At 37.4% G+C, this 21709-nt stretch overlaps 1 protein-coding gene across 19 annotated transcripts in view; it reads right to left on the bottom strand.

The window, feature by feature from the left end:
* The window catches only part of PARD3 (par-3 family cell polarity regulator), a 518486-nt gene that overhangs the window by 193952 nt on the left and 302825 nt on the right, over window positions 1-21709 (bottom strand). For 11 of the 19 annotated variants that reach the window (XM_046679514.1, XM_046679504.1, XM_046679509.1 and 8 more), the window contains 4 exons: window positions 16415-16604; window positions 11418-11569; window positions 10315-10359; window positions 4898-5125 (listed from right to left, as the gene is read on the bottom strand). In XM_046679514.1, the coding sequence (XP_046535470.1) occupies window positions 4898-5125; window positions 10315-10359; window positions 11418-11569; window positions 16415-16604 (615 nt within the window). The remainder of the gene's footprint in view (window positions 1-4897; window positions 5126-10314; window positions 10360-11417; window positions 11570-16414; window positions 16605-21709) is intronic. The other 8 variants (XM_046679518.1, XM_046679510.1, XM_046679513.1 and 5 more) reach the window with 4 other exon arrangements.

Raw genomic sequence — 21709 nt, 5'->3', positions numbered from 1 at the left:
TAAGGAATAGCTTTGGCTACTTCACATGCTTACACCCATACTGCATTCAGAAACTTCCTAAAATTAATCAAAGTTCCTTTTCTTAAACTACACGTGACATTTAAGTATACAAATTGGCATAAAAGGATGGGTTATTCCTAGCATTTCAAAACAAATATTTTTATAGATCAACACCCAATTATCCATTAAAATAGATTAACCAAATAGGAAATCTTTTACAAAGTACTGTGATTTTGAAACCCATATCCTGAATTCTTTTACAGTAGATTTGCTGAAATCTAATGGGTTTTGCTTAAGATAAAATTAGACCTAGCTGGCATTATTTCTGCTCAAATAAGTAGTTATGAAACGTGGCTAGAAGTGTGCAGAATGCTGAGTGTAGGAAATCTAAGATATCAAATGCACTATGCTATTTTGTAGCTAATTAAAAAAAAGCAAAATCTTCCCCAAGAATCGCTCTCATTAGATAATTTACTAATATAAATTTAGTTTCTTTAAATCTCAAACTGCTAATTTAAGTTATACGTACTTTAGAGTAATCTTTTTCCTTATCTCCTGATAAGAGCACTATAAAAAAGTAGGAAAGCTACTCAAAAGCAATTTGTCTCTATGTTTTTACATTTAAATTTCTAAACTGGATATATCTTAAAATCAACAAGCACAATTAATAGGACAGTATTTGATTTTGTTGTGCTTTACCTCTTCGACCCCAACAAAAAGCGGTTACTCAATTGATAGTAAGGCTTACAATTTGACAACTTTTAATTGAGAAAAATAGGACTATATATTTTTCAAAAAGAAAACAAAGCAATGTTATTGCATGCATTTTCTTGGTAGCAACAGAAACTGATTTATTATGGGGGATGTAGAAGCTTCTTGCTGAGAGCCAGGCAGGGTACGTAATTTGCATAGAAGAGGGAGCAGATTGTAGATGCCCTGACCTGTCAAACACAGGTAGGGCCTCGGAGATAATGGGTCCCAGAATACAAAGCTCCATCTTGATCCAGACAGACACACACAACACGGAGAGGCCAGATGGATTAAATGAGAGACAAAAACGCTGGCTTCTGCCATCTCTGCAGGAGGAACGTAAGTGTTACAGAAGATGACAGATACCAGATACCACATGGATCCAGCCCAGCCTTTTGGCCCCACCGTTGTGCCCATGCCATGATTTCAACACTGTGAGAAGAGGCGAGTCTGCTTGGAGTCATGAAATACAGTCACTGGGGAGGTGCTCAACCCAACTGACAAGAGCAATCAACCATGCCTGTGCCTAAGTGTCTTACTTGTAAAGAGGAAGAGGACCATGTGAGAGCAGAAAGCAGGAGACTGGAGCAGTACGGGGAACCCTCTGTCCTTACCACGTGGCCTCAGCTCTCTCCTTCGCAACTTTTCAACAACAGCCCACTCTCCACCCCAATATTTCCAGAGTGCACTCTATAGGCTGTCCTGTATAACCAAAAGCTTGTCTGCTCAGACAGTGGGCCTCTTTTTGAGAGCCAGGTTCCATAGAGACGTGGCATTTTCATTTCAACCAGTGGCTATAACCGAGCCCTTCCACAATACAAGAAAGCACCCTCTGTCACAGAGTCCCACAGAGCATGGACAGTGACAGGACGCTAGACACACAGCAAGAGACAGTGCCCACAAAGGCAAGGATGCAGGAGCACAGCCAGAAACAAGAATGCATCTGGGAAGCCACAGCAACAGAAAGCATGTGGACCACGCCATGAGAATCCACAGGTCAGACTCTGAAAGCGATGGTGTTTCGGCAATGACAAGGAAAAGCTAGCTGAGCTGGCCTTCCTTCTCACGACTGGAGCCACGACACATCTTCTTGTAGCTAGGCATATGTAAAGGTGACAGTCTAATGACCACCAGCAGTAACAGCAGTCTTGACAGAATTTTTTTTTTTTAGAAAAATAAAGAGTTTGCTGAGGCATCGAAAATCTAGTGCATGCAGGTCCAGTGTGGGATACAAAGAGGAATAGCAAAATGCCACTTCCACCTGACTTACTGCATACTAAAAGTCTCTCTCACACACCCCTTGGTGCTAGTTAAGCAGGAGCTCACCTACTGATGTAATGATTATTCATTCAATCCTATGACATGCCACGCCCTGTGCTTGGTTATACAGGAATCAAACAGACATGGTGGTGTCTTCCTTCATGGATCTTACAGAAGGGGAGAGAAGCTGGCAGCAAGGGATCAGATCAGTAGTGAACGGGTACAGAGAATCATGGAATGTTAAAACTACAAAGGACCTCAGAAATGATCTACACCGTCTAAACCACACTTTTCAAACGTTTTCCGAAAAACTGTAAACTACTCTTTTTTAAAATTAAAATTTACAAAGAACCATGATGTCGTAAAAGTGATTTAAAAACCCACAGTTGTTGAGGCAGTGGAGTGGTGACAGCAAGGTGAGGGGAGAAGCTGGTGGCCTGTGCAGAGTCCCACTTGCTCAGCCTCCCATTCGCTTCCTGACTCCCCCAAAACCCCTTCTGACAGATGTCACAATCACGATTTGAAAATTAAGGACCTAGATGGCCAAATCTTCAGTTTTACAAATGAGGAAATTAAAGCTCAAGGATTTTAACGGGTTTGGCCAAAATCCCAAATTGGTTAGAAGAACGTGGACTAGCATGCAAGCCATCTGAATTCCAGTTCAGTGCTCACTCCACTCTATTCGTACTTCAACCACTCAAACTGCAAAAACTTGAAATGTACAATAGGTGCCTCTCTTTTGTCATATCCAAAGTTCAGCAGACCTGTCTGAAAAAAATAATAAAATCAGGACTTTGGAAAACACGGCACTTTGCGTTGTGGGTACACGTGTCACAGTGTCTTTGCCAGCTCTTGTCCAGAACTTTACCTTTGGTTCACAAACTGTAATTTGCCTATTCACTTGTGCTTTTTGTCTTGATGACAGCTGAATGAAAAAGTTTTAATATACTTAAATCTGTTATTTGCGATTTAAAAAGGGAATAAGCTTATACAGAGGCAAATTTAGATGTCCACATTGGTGGAAAACTCTGGAGGCTGTCCCTATAGAGTTAAGAACATGCCTTGTATTGATATGTAATTCCATCCCCTGTTGCATTTGAAATGAGTGACATATGTGAAAAAACTCCATTTTATAAGGCAATTTAAATAATGTTTTAACTAGAACAAGAAAAAAGTTCAGAAGCATCATAAATTGTAGATGCTTAAAAAAACAAATATTGAGGGGCCAAAGTACTATATCTCTTATTAAATATGCACTAGGACAGAAAGAGGCAAGATCTGTAAGTGACAGGGCTCCCACCCTATCAGGGCTGCATGAGGAATCCTGGTTAGGATGGAAGGAACCACTGATAGAATGGGAAAAACTCAAGGAGGTTGAAAGCTCATATGACTCAGGATCTTGGAGACCAGGCTTGGCAGCAAAAATAGGAAATATGTTCTTCATCTGGCAAGAATAGGCTGCATATATTTGAAATCACTGGCTAGATGGAGTGAAAAAACTGTCCAGATTTAGACAGAGAATTGGGGGCGGGTAGCAAATCTCTCCCTAAGTTTTGCTTTGTATGTTCCATTATGGCAGAAATATTCATTTTTCACACTTTATATACGACAGGCAAAAATTATGTAGCTCAGCTTTTAATCTCCTCAGAATGTGATTTTCATTTAAAATCCTTCTTCCCCACCAGTCTTTGTCAGCTGTGTCCACCCAAAAGTTAAATTCCAGAAGCAATCCACCCAAAAATTAAATTGCAAGTAATTTGGAATCCACTTAAATTATCTTTGGTCTCTGCTTTAACACTGGGCTGTGGGGCCTCCAAGTTTTCTTATACTGGTTAGATGGACAGAGTCACAATTGAAGTTAAAAAACTAAACTGTCTACTAGTAGTGGCAAACAACGAAAGCTAATCAACAAGTTTCACCATTAGGGCTCCTAAGCCCTTTCTCTTCTAAGTACATACACTAGCAGGGTATTTTCCTTATTTTTAAATTGAATGGTTATTTTTATACCACACATGTTTAACTAAAGAGAACTTCCTGAAGCGCACATTTGTACGTATTTATAAATGTTACTTTTCTTCTCAATATACAATAGGAAACATATTGTTCATCAATACTAACCTTCGACTTTCAATAATCTTGGCTTAAAAGTTTTTGCAATTTGGAAATACACACACATACACAAACATGTCTGCTAGCTGAGTTCAAGCAAAGTGAGAGTAATTCATAAAAACAAATAAAAAATGTTTTCAAAAACATAGATTATTACATATATTCATTGGAGACATCACATTATAGACACAACTACACAGGAGTAGTTTTCAAATATTTTGGTCTCAGAATGCCTTCACACTCCTAAAACTGTTAAGGACTCAAAGTAAATTTTTTATGTGGATTATATCTATCAATATTTACTGAATTAAAACAGAAAATCAAATTCAATTAAATTTGATCAATTTAATTAAATTAAGTAATTAGATTAATTAGAATATTAATTACTTTATAAACACAAATTTCATGTTAGAAATCATATTTTTACAAAAAATAAGTGTATTTTCTAAAAAAAATTAGTGAGAATGATAGCAGTGTTTTACATTTTAGCAAATTTCTTTAATACCTGGCTAAAAAGACAGATTCTTCTATCTGCTCTGCATTCAATCTACTGCAATATCACATGACATGTTGCCTCTAGAAAACCCCACTGTATACTCGTAAGAGACTGAGAGTAAAAAGATAAACAACACATTATCATTATTATGAAAACAGTTGAGACCTCACAGCTCCCTGCGAGGCGTGTGGGAACGCTCAGGGTTCCCTGCAGCACACTTGAATCGCTGCTGCTTCGTAGAGCTGTTCATAACTGCTACTCTTGCAGACGTTATGAACTTACACGTCTCCATGCCTTCATCATCGTCGTCTACCGAAGGTTTATCGTAAGACTTGTCAATGGCAGCTCTGAAGCTTTCATTACATCCCCTGCCCCTGATTATCCGTGGCCGGGGGCGATGGAAAGGGATATCCCCATTCAAAGTCACCTCAGCGACTGCTGTCTGCAGACTCTCTAAGGAGCTTGACTTCTTCAGACCCAGGGAGGGTCCCACATCTCTGCTGGGGGAACCTAGGAGGTTTACAAAAGCAGAAGTTAGAACTAGTGGTGAAAAGTACATACTTGAATACCTACGAATTAAGGAAAACATCAGGGACATAGAGAAATTATTCACTCAATGATGAGTTCTGGAATGTGGATGGAAACGGTATAAAAAGTAAATAAAGTAATAGTAACTAATTTTTATTTTTCCCAAATTTATATTAAATGTGGTTTATTTTCTCTATTTTCATTAGGAAAAGCCCCACATTACTAGTTTCCATTTTTAGCTCAACAGATGAAATTTTTGTGAAATCATTTGCTCCAAGTTATGTAAATAATCTAAAAGAACACGGAAGCTCATTTAATTGAAATCACTTTTCAGCAGTTAAAAATTCTTGACAGCAGAAGTTAAACTTTCATATACATGAGTTGCATCATCTCTTCCTCATTGTAATGCAGGTTCCCACAACTCAGCGAGGAGAGAACATGAAAGACAAGTGTCACCAGGGCAATCAGGGCACCCTGGCTCCAGGCAGAAACCTCACTGCACAGAATACGAACATTCTATGGAAAGAGCAATACAAAATCGGAACAGAAACAAATTACATGAGGGCTCTCTCTAGAGAGAAGGAAAGGAGGAGAAACTAAAGAGCTGAATATAAGTACTTCTGTCTCTGGGCCTGGGAGTAACACCTGCTTGAGAAACAAGTGTGAACAGAAAGAAGACGACTTAAGAATTACCAAGAAAAATCCAGTAGGATGGCAGGGGAGAATTCAGGGAATCAAAAAGTTGCCTCTATTTCTTGAGGATCTAGGGCAGAAAGGCCTGAGATATACTCAGAGTACCGAGCTTTAGAAGGCAATCAAAATGGATTTCTTTAATGAGCTAAGACAGCCTTGCCCACCACTGTCTGACCTGGCACTCAGAGGCAGACTAATGCAGCCTCCAGGTGACGGAAACCCCAACTCTGCCTCACCACCTGGGCAGTCCAGGTTACAGAACCAGTGCTTCCCTTCTACTGCTAAAGGACAGGCACAAAAACTGGCAGGGGTGGCAGGCCTAGATAGTGTATCTCTACATGGGGACCTCAGCCCACATGTTGATCGATAATTAAGGAGGGGCCTTGTGTTATCACCTAAAAGACATATAGTTATGACATGGGCTTTCTATGCCTCAGAGTATAAAACAGAATAAAAACTAAACTGAGAGAGTCAAAACAAGAATTACCTTTTTAAGATTCATTTACGTCTTTCACCTAATTTTCACCATGGGGTAGCAGTTTTAAGTTAGAATAAATATGTTAAAAATGTAACATAGGGAGAAAGGCAGACAGACGATTCTAATGAAGAACTAATACCCCATAAATTATTGTGCTTGGAAGAAAAAGATGATTTATTTAACTTTCTCAATGCAGGTTTGTATATATTTATTTATTTTATGAAAAAAATTCACATGAAACATCTCTTTCCAGGACGATCAATCATTTTTTCTCTCAATACTACTACAATTTTTGACAAGTTCACGTTCTAGATACCCATAAAAGTCATGTTATAGGAAGGAAAATGAATTTTGTTTTAAATAACTAAAAAAACAGTAAGAAATCAAGGAATCATAAAGAATGGGAAAAGATCATTCCTGTGCAGGGACATTTATATTTCCTAGAATTAGTAGCGGGAAGATCTTTTCCTGAATAAATCATGCCTATCAATTTTTATAACTTCCCAGCTCCATCTGGTTCTAGAAACATTTATAAGGCAAATATTCGGTGCTTTCTTGGACTCACAAAGGACACACATATGTACATATGCATTATGTGTGTGTATCTACCTCTGTCTCTGTCTCTAACAGAGATTTCATGTGTCCAGTAAAGATTATCATTTATGTACATTCAGCTTTTCTTTATGAAAAGTTAGCTGAGATTTGACTTAATGTACTCAGAGCACAAAAACTTTAATAATGAATTTCAGAAACAGCATGAGTATTTCTTAAAATAAATGTATATGAATATATGTATATAAATATTTATCTATGTATATATGTATATGTATTTATTAAAATACACAAACACAGGCAAATCTGGGAAGAAAAACAATGATGAAAGTATCAGTAAATAAGCAATAGATGTTTTGTAAGTGTAATTCAGAGCTTACCCATCTACTCTTTTCTCTAAATTCATAACACTGTAGTGTGACATTTTGGCAAAATGTTGATAATTATCAATGGTGAGTGTTGGGTATTTGAGAAGGCAATGAACTACTCTTTCTACATTTATGTATGGTTGAAAATTTTCATCATAAAAAGTTATGCAAAAAATCAGCATCTATAATTTGTGACTCAATAACATGCATCAGCAAACGACAGGTCAAATTTGGAAAATTTTATTGGAACCCAGCCATGCCCACCTGGTTACCCATATTCTATGGCTGTTTCTCACTGCATCAGAATGAAGTCACTGCCACAGGACTGTGTGGCCCGCAAGGGCTACAACATTCACTGTCTGGCCCTTTACAGAAACAGCTTGCTCACTCCTGATGTGTCACGTGGATATCGTACATTTAAGTATTATATTTGTTAAAGAAACTCTAACAAAGGTTTTGTTAAGAAATATATTAAGATTCTCAAATGAGGGGTACTGAGTTCCCCAACATTATAAACTTAGCATTTACTAGGAATGAATATTGAAAAAGTCTTTCTCTATGTAAACGATGTGGAAAAGATTACTTAATTTTTATTTACACAAAAAATTAATGTCTTTTAATTCTAAAATAATATTTTAAAGCTCTTTATATAAATCTGTTAGGGCATTAGGCTACTTTGCTTATTTTTTATATTCAAGAATTAAACTGTTAGAAACCAATTCTCTTCTCATTCCTGTTCTCTCTTTTCTTTCAGAAAGTAAATTTACCCCCAAAATATCACACAAGATCTCTAAATCCAGGAATCAAGGGGGAAATCATGTCTGTTTTTCTACTCCTCCCTACTAACACCCCTCTCACCAAAAAAAAGTAGAGGATGTCTCTTGCAAGGACAAAGGGAAATGGAATTTAATTTTCATTATGAAAGGCTTATGGCCAGACATGATCTGTGCTAAAATGCCACCACGATGCTACCAAAACGCTTTGTCCTACACTGTCAAATCATGATAATCTTAACAATTCAAGTTAAGTGAAGAAAGAAAAATAACTAAATATCTGTTCACTGTCTAATACTGGAGGATAGAGAGAATCTAGTTTAGATATTTTATTCACATAGATTTAAAGTCAATTGACCAAAAAGTACTTTGGCATCTCTAATAATTTTTTGTCCCAAGTTTTTCCGATTTAATTCTGTAGGATAGAGCATACGCATTGAAAAAGAAAATGCTCTTTTGACGGGTGGGGGAAGGAAGACTGGCCCTGAGCCAATATCTGTGCCAATGTCCCTCTACTATATGTGGGTCACCACCCGGGTAGGCTTGACGAGCCGTGCTAGCCCATGCGCAGGATCCAAATCTGCGAACCACAGGTTGCCAAAGTGGAGTGCGAGAACTTAGCCACTAGGCTACCAGGCCAGCCTCCAAAGGTCCTCTTTTTATCTAGGATGTAATACTTTAAAACACTATAAAAACAAGTGATTCAATTATATTATAAAATTTGCCTCTCATCATGAAAGTTGTTTTCTGTTAAAATTTGGATATCACATGATTTTTTTAAATCATAATAAATTGTTCTTTTAGTAGTAGTGAGCTGGTTAAATTAAATATTCTCCTTGCTTTGCCTAATTGGCATAGCATATAAAGTCATGTTCCTTAACCCGAACAGTTCAGCATGGATTTTACAAATGTTAACTTGGAGGGCTGACTTCCTTAAAAGTACTCAATACCGGGGCCAGCCTGTGGCGCAGCGGTTAAGTTCGTGCACTGTGCTTCGGTGGCGGCCTGGGGTTCACAGGTTTGGATCCCAGGCATGGACCTACATACCACTCACTCATCAAGTTGTGCTGGGCAGTGTCCCACATACAAAATAGAGGAAGATTGGCACAGATGTTAACTCAGGGCCAATCTTCCTCAAAGGAAAAAAAAAAGAGAAAAAGTACAGAACACTATTAACTACAAGAACTAATTACTAATTCACATGTGAACTATCAAATAATGTTTTTCTTTAACCCTGTTTCAGAATTCCAATGAATTTTATGTTTAATAAGAGAAATAACTACTTAATAAGGGCTGAGGCTATTGTTAATTGCCTTGCACTACAGTTAACGCTATGATTTATTGGACATAATTTTTACAATCCATCTTTTACTCTACAGCATGTGACAACTCCAACCATGTCCACCTTATTCTTTACATATGTATGTGGGATACACATTTTTCAAGCAGGCTAAAACTAATTACTACTACAGGTTGAAAAGGCGAATTGAAGCTAATTAGTACTAAGTGGTGTAACTACATTGTATTGGATCTAGAATAATTAAAACACTATTCCAAACTTACAAAAATAAATCCTAAATGCTCAATTGTACAAAGTGCATTCCTTTAATTATACACAAAGACTTTCCGTTGATTATTTTCGTAAAACATAAAACTACTCTCATGCAAAACCTAGTTCAATGTACACCATTGTTTCTATGGGAGGGAAAAAAACCCTTTTAAAAAGGTTCACAGAGTGAAGATAAGGAGACACGTGCATTAGACAGGCTAGTTCGATCTCAGGTAACTATGAGCTAACTCTTGCATTCGAAAAAGAACTAAGGTTTTCTGAGTGACTGATGAGAGCAATCCTGGACGCTGTTCTCCAGTGAGAAATATTCATACTTGTGCTATTATCCTTCAAATCAAAATCACCACTTCGAGAGTCATTTTGTGGATGTCAACCAAGGCGTCAAATAGAGACGACTTAAAAACTTACGAGTCTACCAAAAGAGATCACGTTTTCAGGATTTTGACTTTTTTTTTAATTGTGACAAAACATTCCTACACAAATAGAATTAAGAAAATCTGTGTTGTTTTAGCATTTTGAAGCATTAAATTATATTTCCATTTAGTATGTACTCTACTGATAAACTTCTTCTAACAGAAAATTTTCCTTTTCTTGTACAGTTTGATTTCCTGCAAAGAAAACATCCCTGCAGGACTGGAATATTTACGTTTACATGCAATATGATTGGCAGCTCTATAATTAGGATAAGCTCCCTGGCCCACAGTTTCTATGGCAACAGTCTAACTGTCCATTCTTACCTGCTTTCTGGTCATCCACTGTATTGAGTTTAGTCTCGTCAGCTACTGTTAAAAGGTAAATGTATATGGTTAGCCCAGTTAGTCCCCACAGCCCAACATGCTTCAACCATTCCCAGATCTTCTCAGTTAGGTGATAATTCTTAAGTAATATTTCATGCAAATAATATGAAACATCAAGCAAACATTCATAATCAAAAAAAGGGGGAAAAGCAGTGTCTCCATGCAATATGCTGGTCGCTTCATTTCATAGACACGTGTGTTATTTATATGTTAGCATAACACAATTAGACAAGGCAATGCATCGCCAAATTTTTCTTTTATGCATATGATAAATTAATGCTTTTAGTCTTGAAGTATAAACAGCCACCAGAGAACAGCATAATTAAGTTGTAGTTGATTAACAAAGGTTTTTTAAATCATTTGATCAGTTTATAGATATAATTAATTATTTTACTTTTTATTTTGGTTTTTGGTGGATTTGGATTTAAAAAGAGACACTACCTGATTGGTGTTTGATTGAACAACTATGGTTTTTTTCCTCCTCTCATTTGCTTCCAAATACTTTCTACAGTAAATATTCTCTCAAATTATTACTTCCATGAAATTCCTTAATTATCAACATATAAGAGTTTCCATTAAATAAACTTTAAAGAATAGCAGTGAAAGGAAGATAACATGAAGTAACCAGATTCTACACATGGATTGAGATAATGATTTCTCTCCAAAACTTTTTCTTCTAGTTCAAGAATCCCACAGCCAACCAAATACTATTTCAATGCAGTTGGTTTCAAACAGCTAAAGTGTTAAGACATTTTATTTTTTCAAATAAAGATACATGAATATAGCATGATATGCACATGTGTTTGTTTCTTTTCTCATCAGAAAACATATATATTAACATATTGCACATTATGTAAACATGTCACTTATGAGAAACATGGTTATCTCAAACTCAGAGAAAAACTTATTTTTGCCAAATTGTCACATTTCACATTTATTTTCTCTATTGCTCAAAGTAAACAGACATGTGTTTGGGACCATCAATTTTAATCTGAGAGTATCTAAACCTTATTTAGATAAAGATTCATGGAGATTGTACTCACTACCTAAATCCATGCTTTTTGATTTTCGCGTTTTAACGAAATCCAATTGACTGGCATCTGAAAATTGCTTTGTGCGTTTTTCTGACATACTCTGGCGTCCAAATCCTTCTCGTTGAAAAGCAAGGACAGGATCAACATCTGGACTCAAAGAGCTGGTGGGAAGAGAAAGATAAACAAAAAAATATTTACAAAAAATAGAAGACTTCCAATTTAGGAAAGTTCATATATACCTGTGTGTATGAATGTGTGTATATGTATATTCCTCAGAAATATTTAAACTAAATAATACAAATAGAGTCCATTAAAAAAAGCTGTGCCTGTATAGGAGATGATGGGAAAATACAACGTGAATTTACATTTAGAGTAATTCTTTCTCCATGTGAGTTCTCTCCTCCTCTCTTTTCCTCTCTCACATTCCTCACTCTATTTGACAATACATCATTATTTCTAAGTGATTATCAAAAATAAGCCGGATATCTTTTAGACATTGGAAGGATTCAATATTTGAGGAAATCTTTCAAATATTAACACAAATATTGGCAGCAGACAAGTGACTACATGAATTGTGATTGAATAGAAGTTTTAAAAAGGATATGTTCTGGTTTTCTTATACATCCTTTATCTTATGTTTGAGAAAAGAAAAAAAGAACACCTTTCTGCCATGTAGTATCATGAGGCTGTAGTTTCTCTGCACTCCTTAACTGAGAAGAAATCAATTCAACAAATCTTTATTAGCACCTGTTTTGATTACGGTATTGTGCTGGGTACCAACGTCAAAATGATAAACAAGAAAAGATCACTGTTCTCCATGAGTTCCTAGGACAACTCCTAAACCAGAAGGAGAAAGCAGATGCGGTGGATGCACGGAGGAGAGAATAAACAGTACCCAAGGGAGTCAGGAAAAGCATGACTAAGGCTAGATGACATTTGGTTTGGGTGACACCAACACAGTGGCTCAAGCAGAGATGATGAAGCATGTGGCAAATCATCGGTAACAGGATACAGCTGGAAGTGTCTTCCCAGAGGATGTGGAAGGGGAGACATGGAATCACTCCCATTTGTAAAAACCTGTGAATAGTTTAAAAAGCACTACCAGGCATTCCGAGCATGGTCCAGACAATGGACAGGGGTTTGCTCTGTACTGGGCACATTGAGTAAATAAAGAGCTCTCTTTCATCAAGGCCGAGCCACCTTATCTATCAGGCCAGGTACGAGAATGTCCCTCCACAGCTAACTAAACACATTAGAACGTGAGGGGGCTGCTTCCACGACGTCAGCTGAGTTTACGACAGCCTTCCTTATGCTTCTGATGGAAGCAAGCTTCTCTAACCCTTCATGGCCTTATGAGAATTACCATCCACACTGGTAAAAGGATAGTGATGTGGTTTGTATCATCAGAAATTTAGCTGCAATTTACCGCACATGAAATGATAGTTGGCTTGTAAAGAGCTGAACCAAAAAGTGTGAAAACGAGACATCAAGGAAAATGCTCTGCCATCAACTTAAGTGACCTGAAATGTTTTGGCCCAGGTGTCTTAATATGCACAATACAGACAAGAGCCGCACCCATCTCACGAGGCCAGGGAGAGAATTCACTGACACAAGGGGAAAGCTCTTTCTAAACTGCAAACCACTATGCAAAACAAACTATGACCCAACAAAGACTTTCTATCGCAAATTATGAAAGTAACACAAATTATGACCATGGAAACACGGTCCTCAAAAACCACGCAAAGGAGAGGAACCACCCTTCTCAATTTTTCCACAAAACATGGAGCAGGGCCCCTAGGGTGAGGCAAGGCCAGTGCCTAGCGAATCTGAAGAATCGCCCACTCTCAGGGTCATGTAGGTTCAGGATGGAAACCTGAGAGTGAGCGCCTCCTTACATTCCACACCCTGGGCGCCCAGCTTGCCTCAGCCTAGTCCTGGCCCATACTGAGAAAATAGAAGATGCACCCCACAGGGATGGGAGGTTAGCCCAAGGCAAGAATACATTTTTCTTTTTGTAAAACACTATATTATGTCCTAATAAATGTTATTTTGTGTGCATTCCACACGAAATCTTTTCATTTTTAATATATTATAATTCTTCTGTAAAACTTTAAATACATAAGATGTTCCAAGAAGAAACAGGGTCATATTTGTCTTGAAGCCTTGGGTGTCCCTTCACATATTACTGTGCTTAGATACTATGTATATATAGATAATATATATATATATGTGCATATATAGCATATATAATTATAAATTGCTTAAATATATATGCTTGTAGACTATACTCACATAGCGGTATTCACATACTACTATGCTTATAATTTCCAGAGCACATACCCCTCAATGCAAAAACAGTCCTAGAAGTGAAAAATCAAAACCCATATGATGAGAATATGACCCAATTTTGCAGCATCAAACTCTAAACATATATTTTCAGTAAGAATAATTCTTTTTTTTTAAAAGAATTTATTTTTTTTTTCCTTTTTCTCCCCAAAGCCCCCCAGTACATAGTTGTATATTCTTTGCTGTGGGTCCTTCTAGTTGTGGCATGTGGGACGCTGCCTCAGTGTGGTTTGATGAGCAGTGCCGTGTCTGCGCCCAGGATTCGAACCAACGAAACACTGGGCCGCCTGCAGCGGAGCGCACGAACTTAACCACTCGGCCACAGGGCCAGCCCCAAGAATAATTCTTTTAACTGTTGAAAGTTGATCACTTCAACCACCTGCACACACTCATCAACTCCTTTTTGGGATCACAGAATACCTCAAATCCTGAACTCGGGGAAAGCACAGGTGACTGGCGAGAATGAATTTGAAGCACATATTTTAAAAGAAATTAATGGTAAAAGATTTGTCAAAGAAATGTAAATTGCTGCTGCTAATGTTACCTGAAAACCATATATTGGCATATTTTTGAAACTAATTTTATCTTCTGAAATTACATTGTCACTAAGATTAGAATCTACTGTTTTAGTTTTTCCCCTTAAAAACATTGTTAATGTTCCCTAAATTAATTAATGATTGAAAAAAGTATATTCTATTAGTTAACAAATTGAAAGTTGAGCCATTTGACATATTTAGCCTTCTACAATTGTGCAGTGAACTGCAAACATACACAACTTAAAATGTCAAATGAGTTTGTGAGTTAATAAGAGTCTTAACGAAATATTCTTAAACCATGACATAATTAATTCTTCCCTATCAAAATCCCCATTACAGTAATTTCAGCCACAATAAACAGTCCACTGGAATATTCAACAAGTTAGAGTGCAGGACTGACAGCTGATTCTTTAAAGAATGTAACCATATCCTGACCCCCAGCGTTATTAAAATTCCAGTTATTAATCCCATCTTATTGCCCTTTTGTTTTCATAACATTTTCATCAAGGATTAGGGAGATATTGTCAACCTGGAAAAGCTTACATTTTCTGCTGTGATTTGGAACAGCTGCTACTCTTGTTTAGATAACCCTTCATTCATATTCTTTTCCTTGCCCCCCAACCCCCGCAGCAAGATCACACAAGTCCTCACCATTTTATGAATCCCCTTAGGGAAATTAATGCCACAATCTATCCCTACTATTTATTCATTTATTTCCACCACTACAGCACTCGAGAAAGCCCCAAACAGGTCTCCTCCTATGACCACCTTCACAATTCTCATCACGGTGGAGAGTCAAAGGCTTCTGTCCCTGCGAGGAATCCTGCAGAGACTGAATCCTTACTTTCTCTGTGTTGCTGTCACTTTCAGAAAGAGAGAGAAACTGCAGCAGTGAATGTAACAGCATCTGTGGATTTCACGTGGATTTTCATTATATTTGCTCTCCTCCTCTACGCTGAACCACAACACTCATTCAAAGATAAGCTAGCTATCACGCAGGCTCAAGCGCTGCTCTGCTTTTAAGTCTTGTGTTTTCAATAAAACAATTAAAAAGAAAAGAAGGAGAAAACAGAGATGGACTTTCCTTGAGCCCCCAAACAGTGAGATTATTCCAAGAGAACACCTGCAGAAAGATAAATGTGTTGTATTTTTGTGTGTCCGTGTGAGGAGTGGGGAAAGAGGACTGGGCAGTGGGTTTACTTTGTTAAGATCATCACTAAAATGTTAACACGAAGAAATGCCCATCCCTGTTGACGGAAGTCTGGAGAAGAGTAGGAAATAGAAATGGTTAAGGGGTGAAGGAACAATGCCATTTAACAAATAACATTTGTTGTAACAAATAACAATGCTACAAATAACATTTAAAGATAATTTTGCTGATGTATTCATAAAACACCCCAGAGAAAGGGCAATAACGAAATTCTGGTATAACGCTCACATGGTTTGTGCTAATTATCACTACAACCTTACAAGGTCTTCCCTAGGAAAGATTTTTCTTCTGCTTATTGATGTACATAATTATTAGGCATGCAAATTACATTCAAGTGCTACACATTGGCTCAATAATAGCAAAGGCTTTCTTCTATTTTGAAAGATACAGCAGAAAAAAGAGCATCAGACTGCCCCCAAAGCCATGATGTTAGAAGCAAGTACATAGCCTTTTAAATAGTATGGTTACAGCACTCTAAAAAGACCTTTACCCAGCTGCCTCCACTCCCAGACCGTAGCAACCATCAATTTGGCCGAAGTCACTGAATTGTTACAAACTCTCCCTCACCTTAGGGATCAGTTTAGAATTCACTTATTTAATAGAAAAACAATTCATCAAAGTAACACAGATGTAAAATAATAATAAAACTTGACAATTGAGTAGGGTTTTTCGGTTAGTGATAGTTTTGTTGTTGTTTTGGCTAAATTATTAACTACACACTGGAAAGGCTAAAACAATTGGGTAAGTCTATGGGGTTGAGGGGAATCTTCTATTAAAAGAGTGATAATTAAAGAGTACAAAAACCATGAAAACACACTGCTATAAAAAAATTAACTGTGCTCAGTGATAGACCATTTAAACGTAAAGTGTGAGTGCAATTAACTCATATTTGCTACCCTGGAGCGCACTCTTACCAGTCCGCAGAATCAGTGACCACAGCCTTAGCCCACGTGCCAGTCTCTGTCGTCATGAACCCCACGTCGTCATGGGAGCTGGAAGATGACTGGTCAGAGAGATGTGGAGGAAGCACTGGCAACCTGTCATCTTCTATGATGACAGTGTCATCTTGGGGCATATTCACTGTGGGGGACAGCTGGTATTTACCTGTCCAGTGAAAAAAAGAGAAAGAGAAATTCTAGACATCCATCTAAGGGTTACGTGTATTAATGTTCATACTTTGCTACACTAGAAAAAGTCTAAAATTCTAAGCATCTGCTCAACCTGGGAGAACAAAAATAGAATTAAGCAAATTTATTTTTCATAAATGATTGTCAACTGGAGACCTCAAGTCTCTTCCCACCTCTCAGACTACAGCTATGTAGCTATGGGCACAGTATGCAATTTCTCTGGTTTTATGTTTCCTAAAGCCAGAGATGATCCCCAAAATGTCTTCTAATGTGAAAATGCTACATAGATTCTAAGTTGTTAAACTCCTTCGAAAAATTTTACCAGGATATTTGGAGGGAAGTCCTGCAGACTTACACTAATCATTCACCCATTCATTCATGGGGCACTTATCATGTGGCAGGTACTACAAGAAAGACCATCTCTGCCCTTAAAGAGCCCCCATCCTTGTGAAGGATATAGACATACAAAAAGTGATAATTGCTTGGTGATGTGAGTGATGGCATTCATGAATGCTGGTAATTGCCTGGGTAGCTGAAGGCAGAGGATGCCGGGATCTTAACAAAAGTTAACATCAGAGTTGGGTTTTGAATGATGAATGTGGTCTGTTCTGCTAGAAGAAATGATGACATTGATTTTAGACACTGGTAACAACATCATTAAATGTATGATGGAGAAAAGCCCACGGTGCATTTGGGTGACATTTCAAAGATGAGCACACCCAGAATCAAGGCCTAGGGGGAGATAGCAGGCATGATTATGAAGAGAAAAGATTAGTACCTGTCTCCCCAGAGGTTTTCAGGCCATGACAGGGGAGCCCGTAAATTTTGACTTATTCAATCAGGACATAGTGTTTTTGTTAAGGAAAGACCCACAACTGTCTACACTGATGAGTTTCTTTCAGGAAAATCTGCTCAGGTTCACGGATCAGCATGACAGGTGTTTATATTTGACAATCTTTCTTGAGATAAAAATTATGCCTCAAGGCCCTCAATCTTTAAGAAAATGCTGGAGGCCAAAGGATGCCATCTTCTTCCCCAAAATGGCTACACTTCTTCTGGCTTCCTCACAAATCTTGTGCTATACTTCTTCTGAGCAAGCACTTGTGGACAAGGCTTTGGTCCCCATGGATTCCTTGTGAGAGGCCACACTCACAGAAACATGCACACTGTCTGATGCAGGCCCACTGGCCTGCCTCTCCCACCCACGGAGGAGAACTGACACGCTCCCTGTCACCTTACAGGAGGATAGAGGGACTCTCATTTTAAGCTCAGTGTCCAAATCTATTAAGCTGGCTATCCTGGTTCCGAATAAAAAGGATTGCTGTGCCTTCCCAATACCAATACCGCCACCATTGTGCATGGGGTATACTTTCCTTTATTACATACAATTTTTTAAAATAACACAACTGCAATGGTAAGGAGTTTATTAACACTGTAATATCAGTTTTAAGATCTAATTTTAAATTATTTTTAAATTCATCAGAATGTATAAATGATAATTTTTATTTTACCACTATTGTGGAAATTTGGGGATGGCATATATAGGTTTGAAAGAATTTTTAAAATATATGTTACTCCACACATTTCAACAAAGGAGCAAAAATTAAGTTGTTATAAATCTTTTCAGGACAACCCACAAAAGTAAACTTGCTAAAAGTTTCAAATGCATTTATTATTTAGCATCAACTGTTCTATTACAGAAATACTACATGCTCACTGAAACCTCTGCTCAGCATTTTATCAAGAAAATCACTATATTTTGATTTGAAATGCATCCATTTTGACAAACTGAAAACTAGCAACTTTTTATGAATGCTCACGATAAAAATGTACATCAAATTTAATACTTAATCGTTTCCCTTTCCTGAATTCAAATCACTTGTTTATTCCTACTCAAGTTTTAGGATATTAGTACGGAAAGATAGAAATCTGTTCAATAAAACAGTACTCATAAATAAGGTCAGATATTCGAGCACTATTACCCCCCAAAAAACATTTCTTCCTCAGGACATGCTTCCCCCCCCCCCCAAAAGTGTACAGAAAGACAAACCAGGGTCATCCCCAACTAACAGCTCTCCACTGGCAAGTCACGTGTCACAGCGTTCAATGCCAAATCCTCGCACACACAAAATTTATTGGAAGGGAATGTTATAGTGTAACGATTGGGCACTCATTTTTAAACACAAAAACAAAAACTCTTGGATTTACACAATATATTCTGAGAGACAGCCTAATAAGCAACAAGGAACACTGAATGGTTCTTCATATGACAATCCTTTTTTATAATACATTGTTTTGAGTAGAAATATTTACTTTAAGTGGTCCAAAACTTTACACATAAATAGATGGCAAGAAATTTCCCTAAATAGTATGACAACAATTTAGCATTTTTCTTTCACCCAAGATCATGCAGGCTAATATTTCAAAAGATTTAAGAGTTCATATTTTCCATCAGTTTTCCACTTCTTAATATGCTTGCCAGGAATACAGTTTTGGGATCTGGCCCCAGGAATATATTGGGGGTAATGGACTATTAAATAATCAAACTACATATTATACCAAAGTCAACCTAGACAATACCCCTTAATTATGTTTACTGGTAACATGGCATGTCACAAACGTGAAACCTCCAAGGGTGACTTGAGAAGTCTTTGATCCATTTTTTGATGAATAAACTGTCCTCTTTCCCCAACTAGTTAACCAACAACTACAAACTAAGATTTAAACCAGTCAGTATCCTGTGGAGAAGTGAAACAACGACATACAGAATGATTGTTTGCTAAACATTTATTCATTGGTACATTTACACAGAAGGCAACACCATGCAAGACACTAGAAAAGGATGAAATGAGGAAAATTCTGCCAGTGATTTGGCTCACAATAAAACATTAATGTTCTACTTTTCTGTTGAATTTCTAACAAGATGAAAGTATTCTGAACATACTTACTTTTTAAACTCACCACAAATGTATGAACATAGGAACTATTGAGATTAAATTCTGAAATGGATATAACGCATTTTGGTTTTGCTTTAAACAGAAAAATTCTTCAGATAAAAAACCTGGAAAAAATTTAAGGCTCCATGCTCTCAAATGTCAACTTGTGATGTATTTTATGACGAGAACATGTTGGTTAAATTAGCTATGCCTATTATTATTACTGTTATTATTATTAGTTAAGACAGTCAGCAATTTGTAGAATATTTTTAAGGCTTTTAAAAGGAAGCAATCCTATGTAGGCTCCCTACAGCTTTCTTTTTGATGACTGTCCAGGATTACTCTTTTAAAATCCACAATAGTGTAAAGTCAGCCAATACAGATAACATTTGGAGAAATCTTGCCTTTGCTCACAACTCTGGCTGACCCCAGCGTAAGCCAAGATCAATCAGGTTTGAGTAATGTGGGACCCATGACTCAGAAAAATATACATCGTCATTTTGGTTCAGAAACACAGAAACTTTGCAGCTTCAGACTTGTCACTTAATTTCTTTGGTCCTTAATTCCCCTGACCAGAAGATGAGTAGGTTGGAGTATATGATCTGTAAGTTTGTTTCAAAGGTCCACTTCTTTGATTTTTAGAGCACAGTGGTTGCCAGAATGGAATGTGGATATTTATCAATGGGTGTTAATAAAGAATAAATGTCACTAATTAACACTTACTGTGTGATCTCAGTATTCCCCAGAGAACACTATTTTTAGAAACAGGAAATAGCCAAGAACAACATGAAACAAAAATCATCACGGGATCTTGGGATTTTGTTCCTTTATCTGTTAAGCGGGAAAGTGTGGCTGATGACATCTGACATCCTTCCAACTCCAACATCTCTTGCTTTATGGTCTATTTTTTAGAAGCTCTCTCCTGGAACATGTTCCCACAGAAATGAATCAGAAAGCCTCAAAGCTCCCATTGGTCTGGAGTCTGACATGAGGAATATTCTATGTGAAAATTCATCCTACCTGCATAAAATTAATAATTTCTTAATGTAATCAGCTGGAATTCCAATACAAAATTATTTTTGAATCATAGCAGATCGTAAAGTAAATACTACCATCTCCATGAGTGTCTACACAGGACTTATTCCGAACACCTAGAAGATAACCATTAACCAACAAGATCTGTCTCAGAAGGTTCCATGCACCTCGATACTGTGCAAATCAGTAAATACTATTGCTATTGGGTTAGGTCAATAGAAATTCAGTGCTCTAATATCTTACATTTGGTACCTTGTTTGGTATTTCATTGCAAGCTAATATCTTTCGCAGGATTTCTAACTTTAAGTGGGAACTGATTTAAACAGTATTTGTTTCTTAGGGCCAATGATACCGGAATAGGGACTGAGAAAGACAGAGGAATTCTCAAATTTGCAAAACTCTATAGATAAATCAAATTAAGCATATACATTTCTCAGGATAAAACTATATGGGATCCCTAGTTTCCAGTACAACACATAAAAAACTGTCTTAAAAAAATATCCAAATCATTCAATATCAATGTGGCCTACCATCAAAGGGTAAAAAGTCTGTCACCTCCAAGCCCAAAAGGGCACGCACAGCACATCTCAAAGCACAAAGCTAGAGGAAAGGCACTGCCCTGGGGGAAGCATCTGGAGTTTCAAAAGTCCATTACATCTCTAGCAGGAGGAAGGGAAGACAACGCCAACTATAATGCAAACTTATGAGGACTAACAAAGCCAGAGCTAACAAAATCAGGGCAATAGACTACGAAGAAAACAAAGAAATTCTCAATCCATATATACAGCATTTCAAAAAGGTCACTAGGTGAATTCTGGGGTTTTTTTGGTTTTTTTTTTAGTTTTAGTTTTTCGCCTTCCTCTGAAGCATCAGGGATTGGAGGCAGGATGCAGGTTACAGGAGCTGGTGAACCAATGGTGTGATTCAGTATGGCAAGTCCTATGTTCCTATAATAGAGGGGAAATTACAGCATATCACTTTGTATGCACACAGATCCAGGGACACATGCACGCTCTCTCTCAAGGGGTCTGAATTTTTATCAATAAAAAAAGCATTTAACAAAGATAAGCTTTTACACCAAAACCAAGAAAGTATGGAAAATCCAAGAGCA

Source organism: Equus quagga, chromosome 12 (assembly GCF_021613505.1).
Source record: "Equus quagga isolate Etosha38 chromosome 12, UCLA_HA_Equagga_1.0, whole genome shotgun sequence".
Taxonomy (NCBI): Eukaryota; Metazoa; Chordata; class Mammalia; order Perissodactyla; family Equidae; genus Equus; species Equus quagga.
Note: the sequence above shows the minus strand (reverse complement) of the source record. Positions and strands in the feature narration are given on the sequence as shown.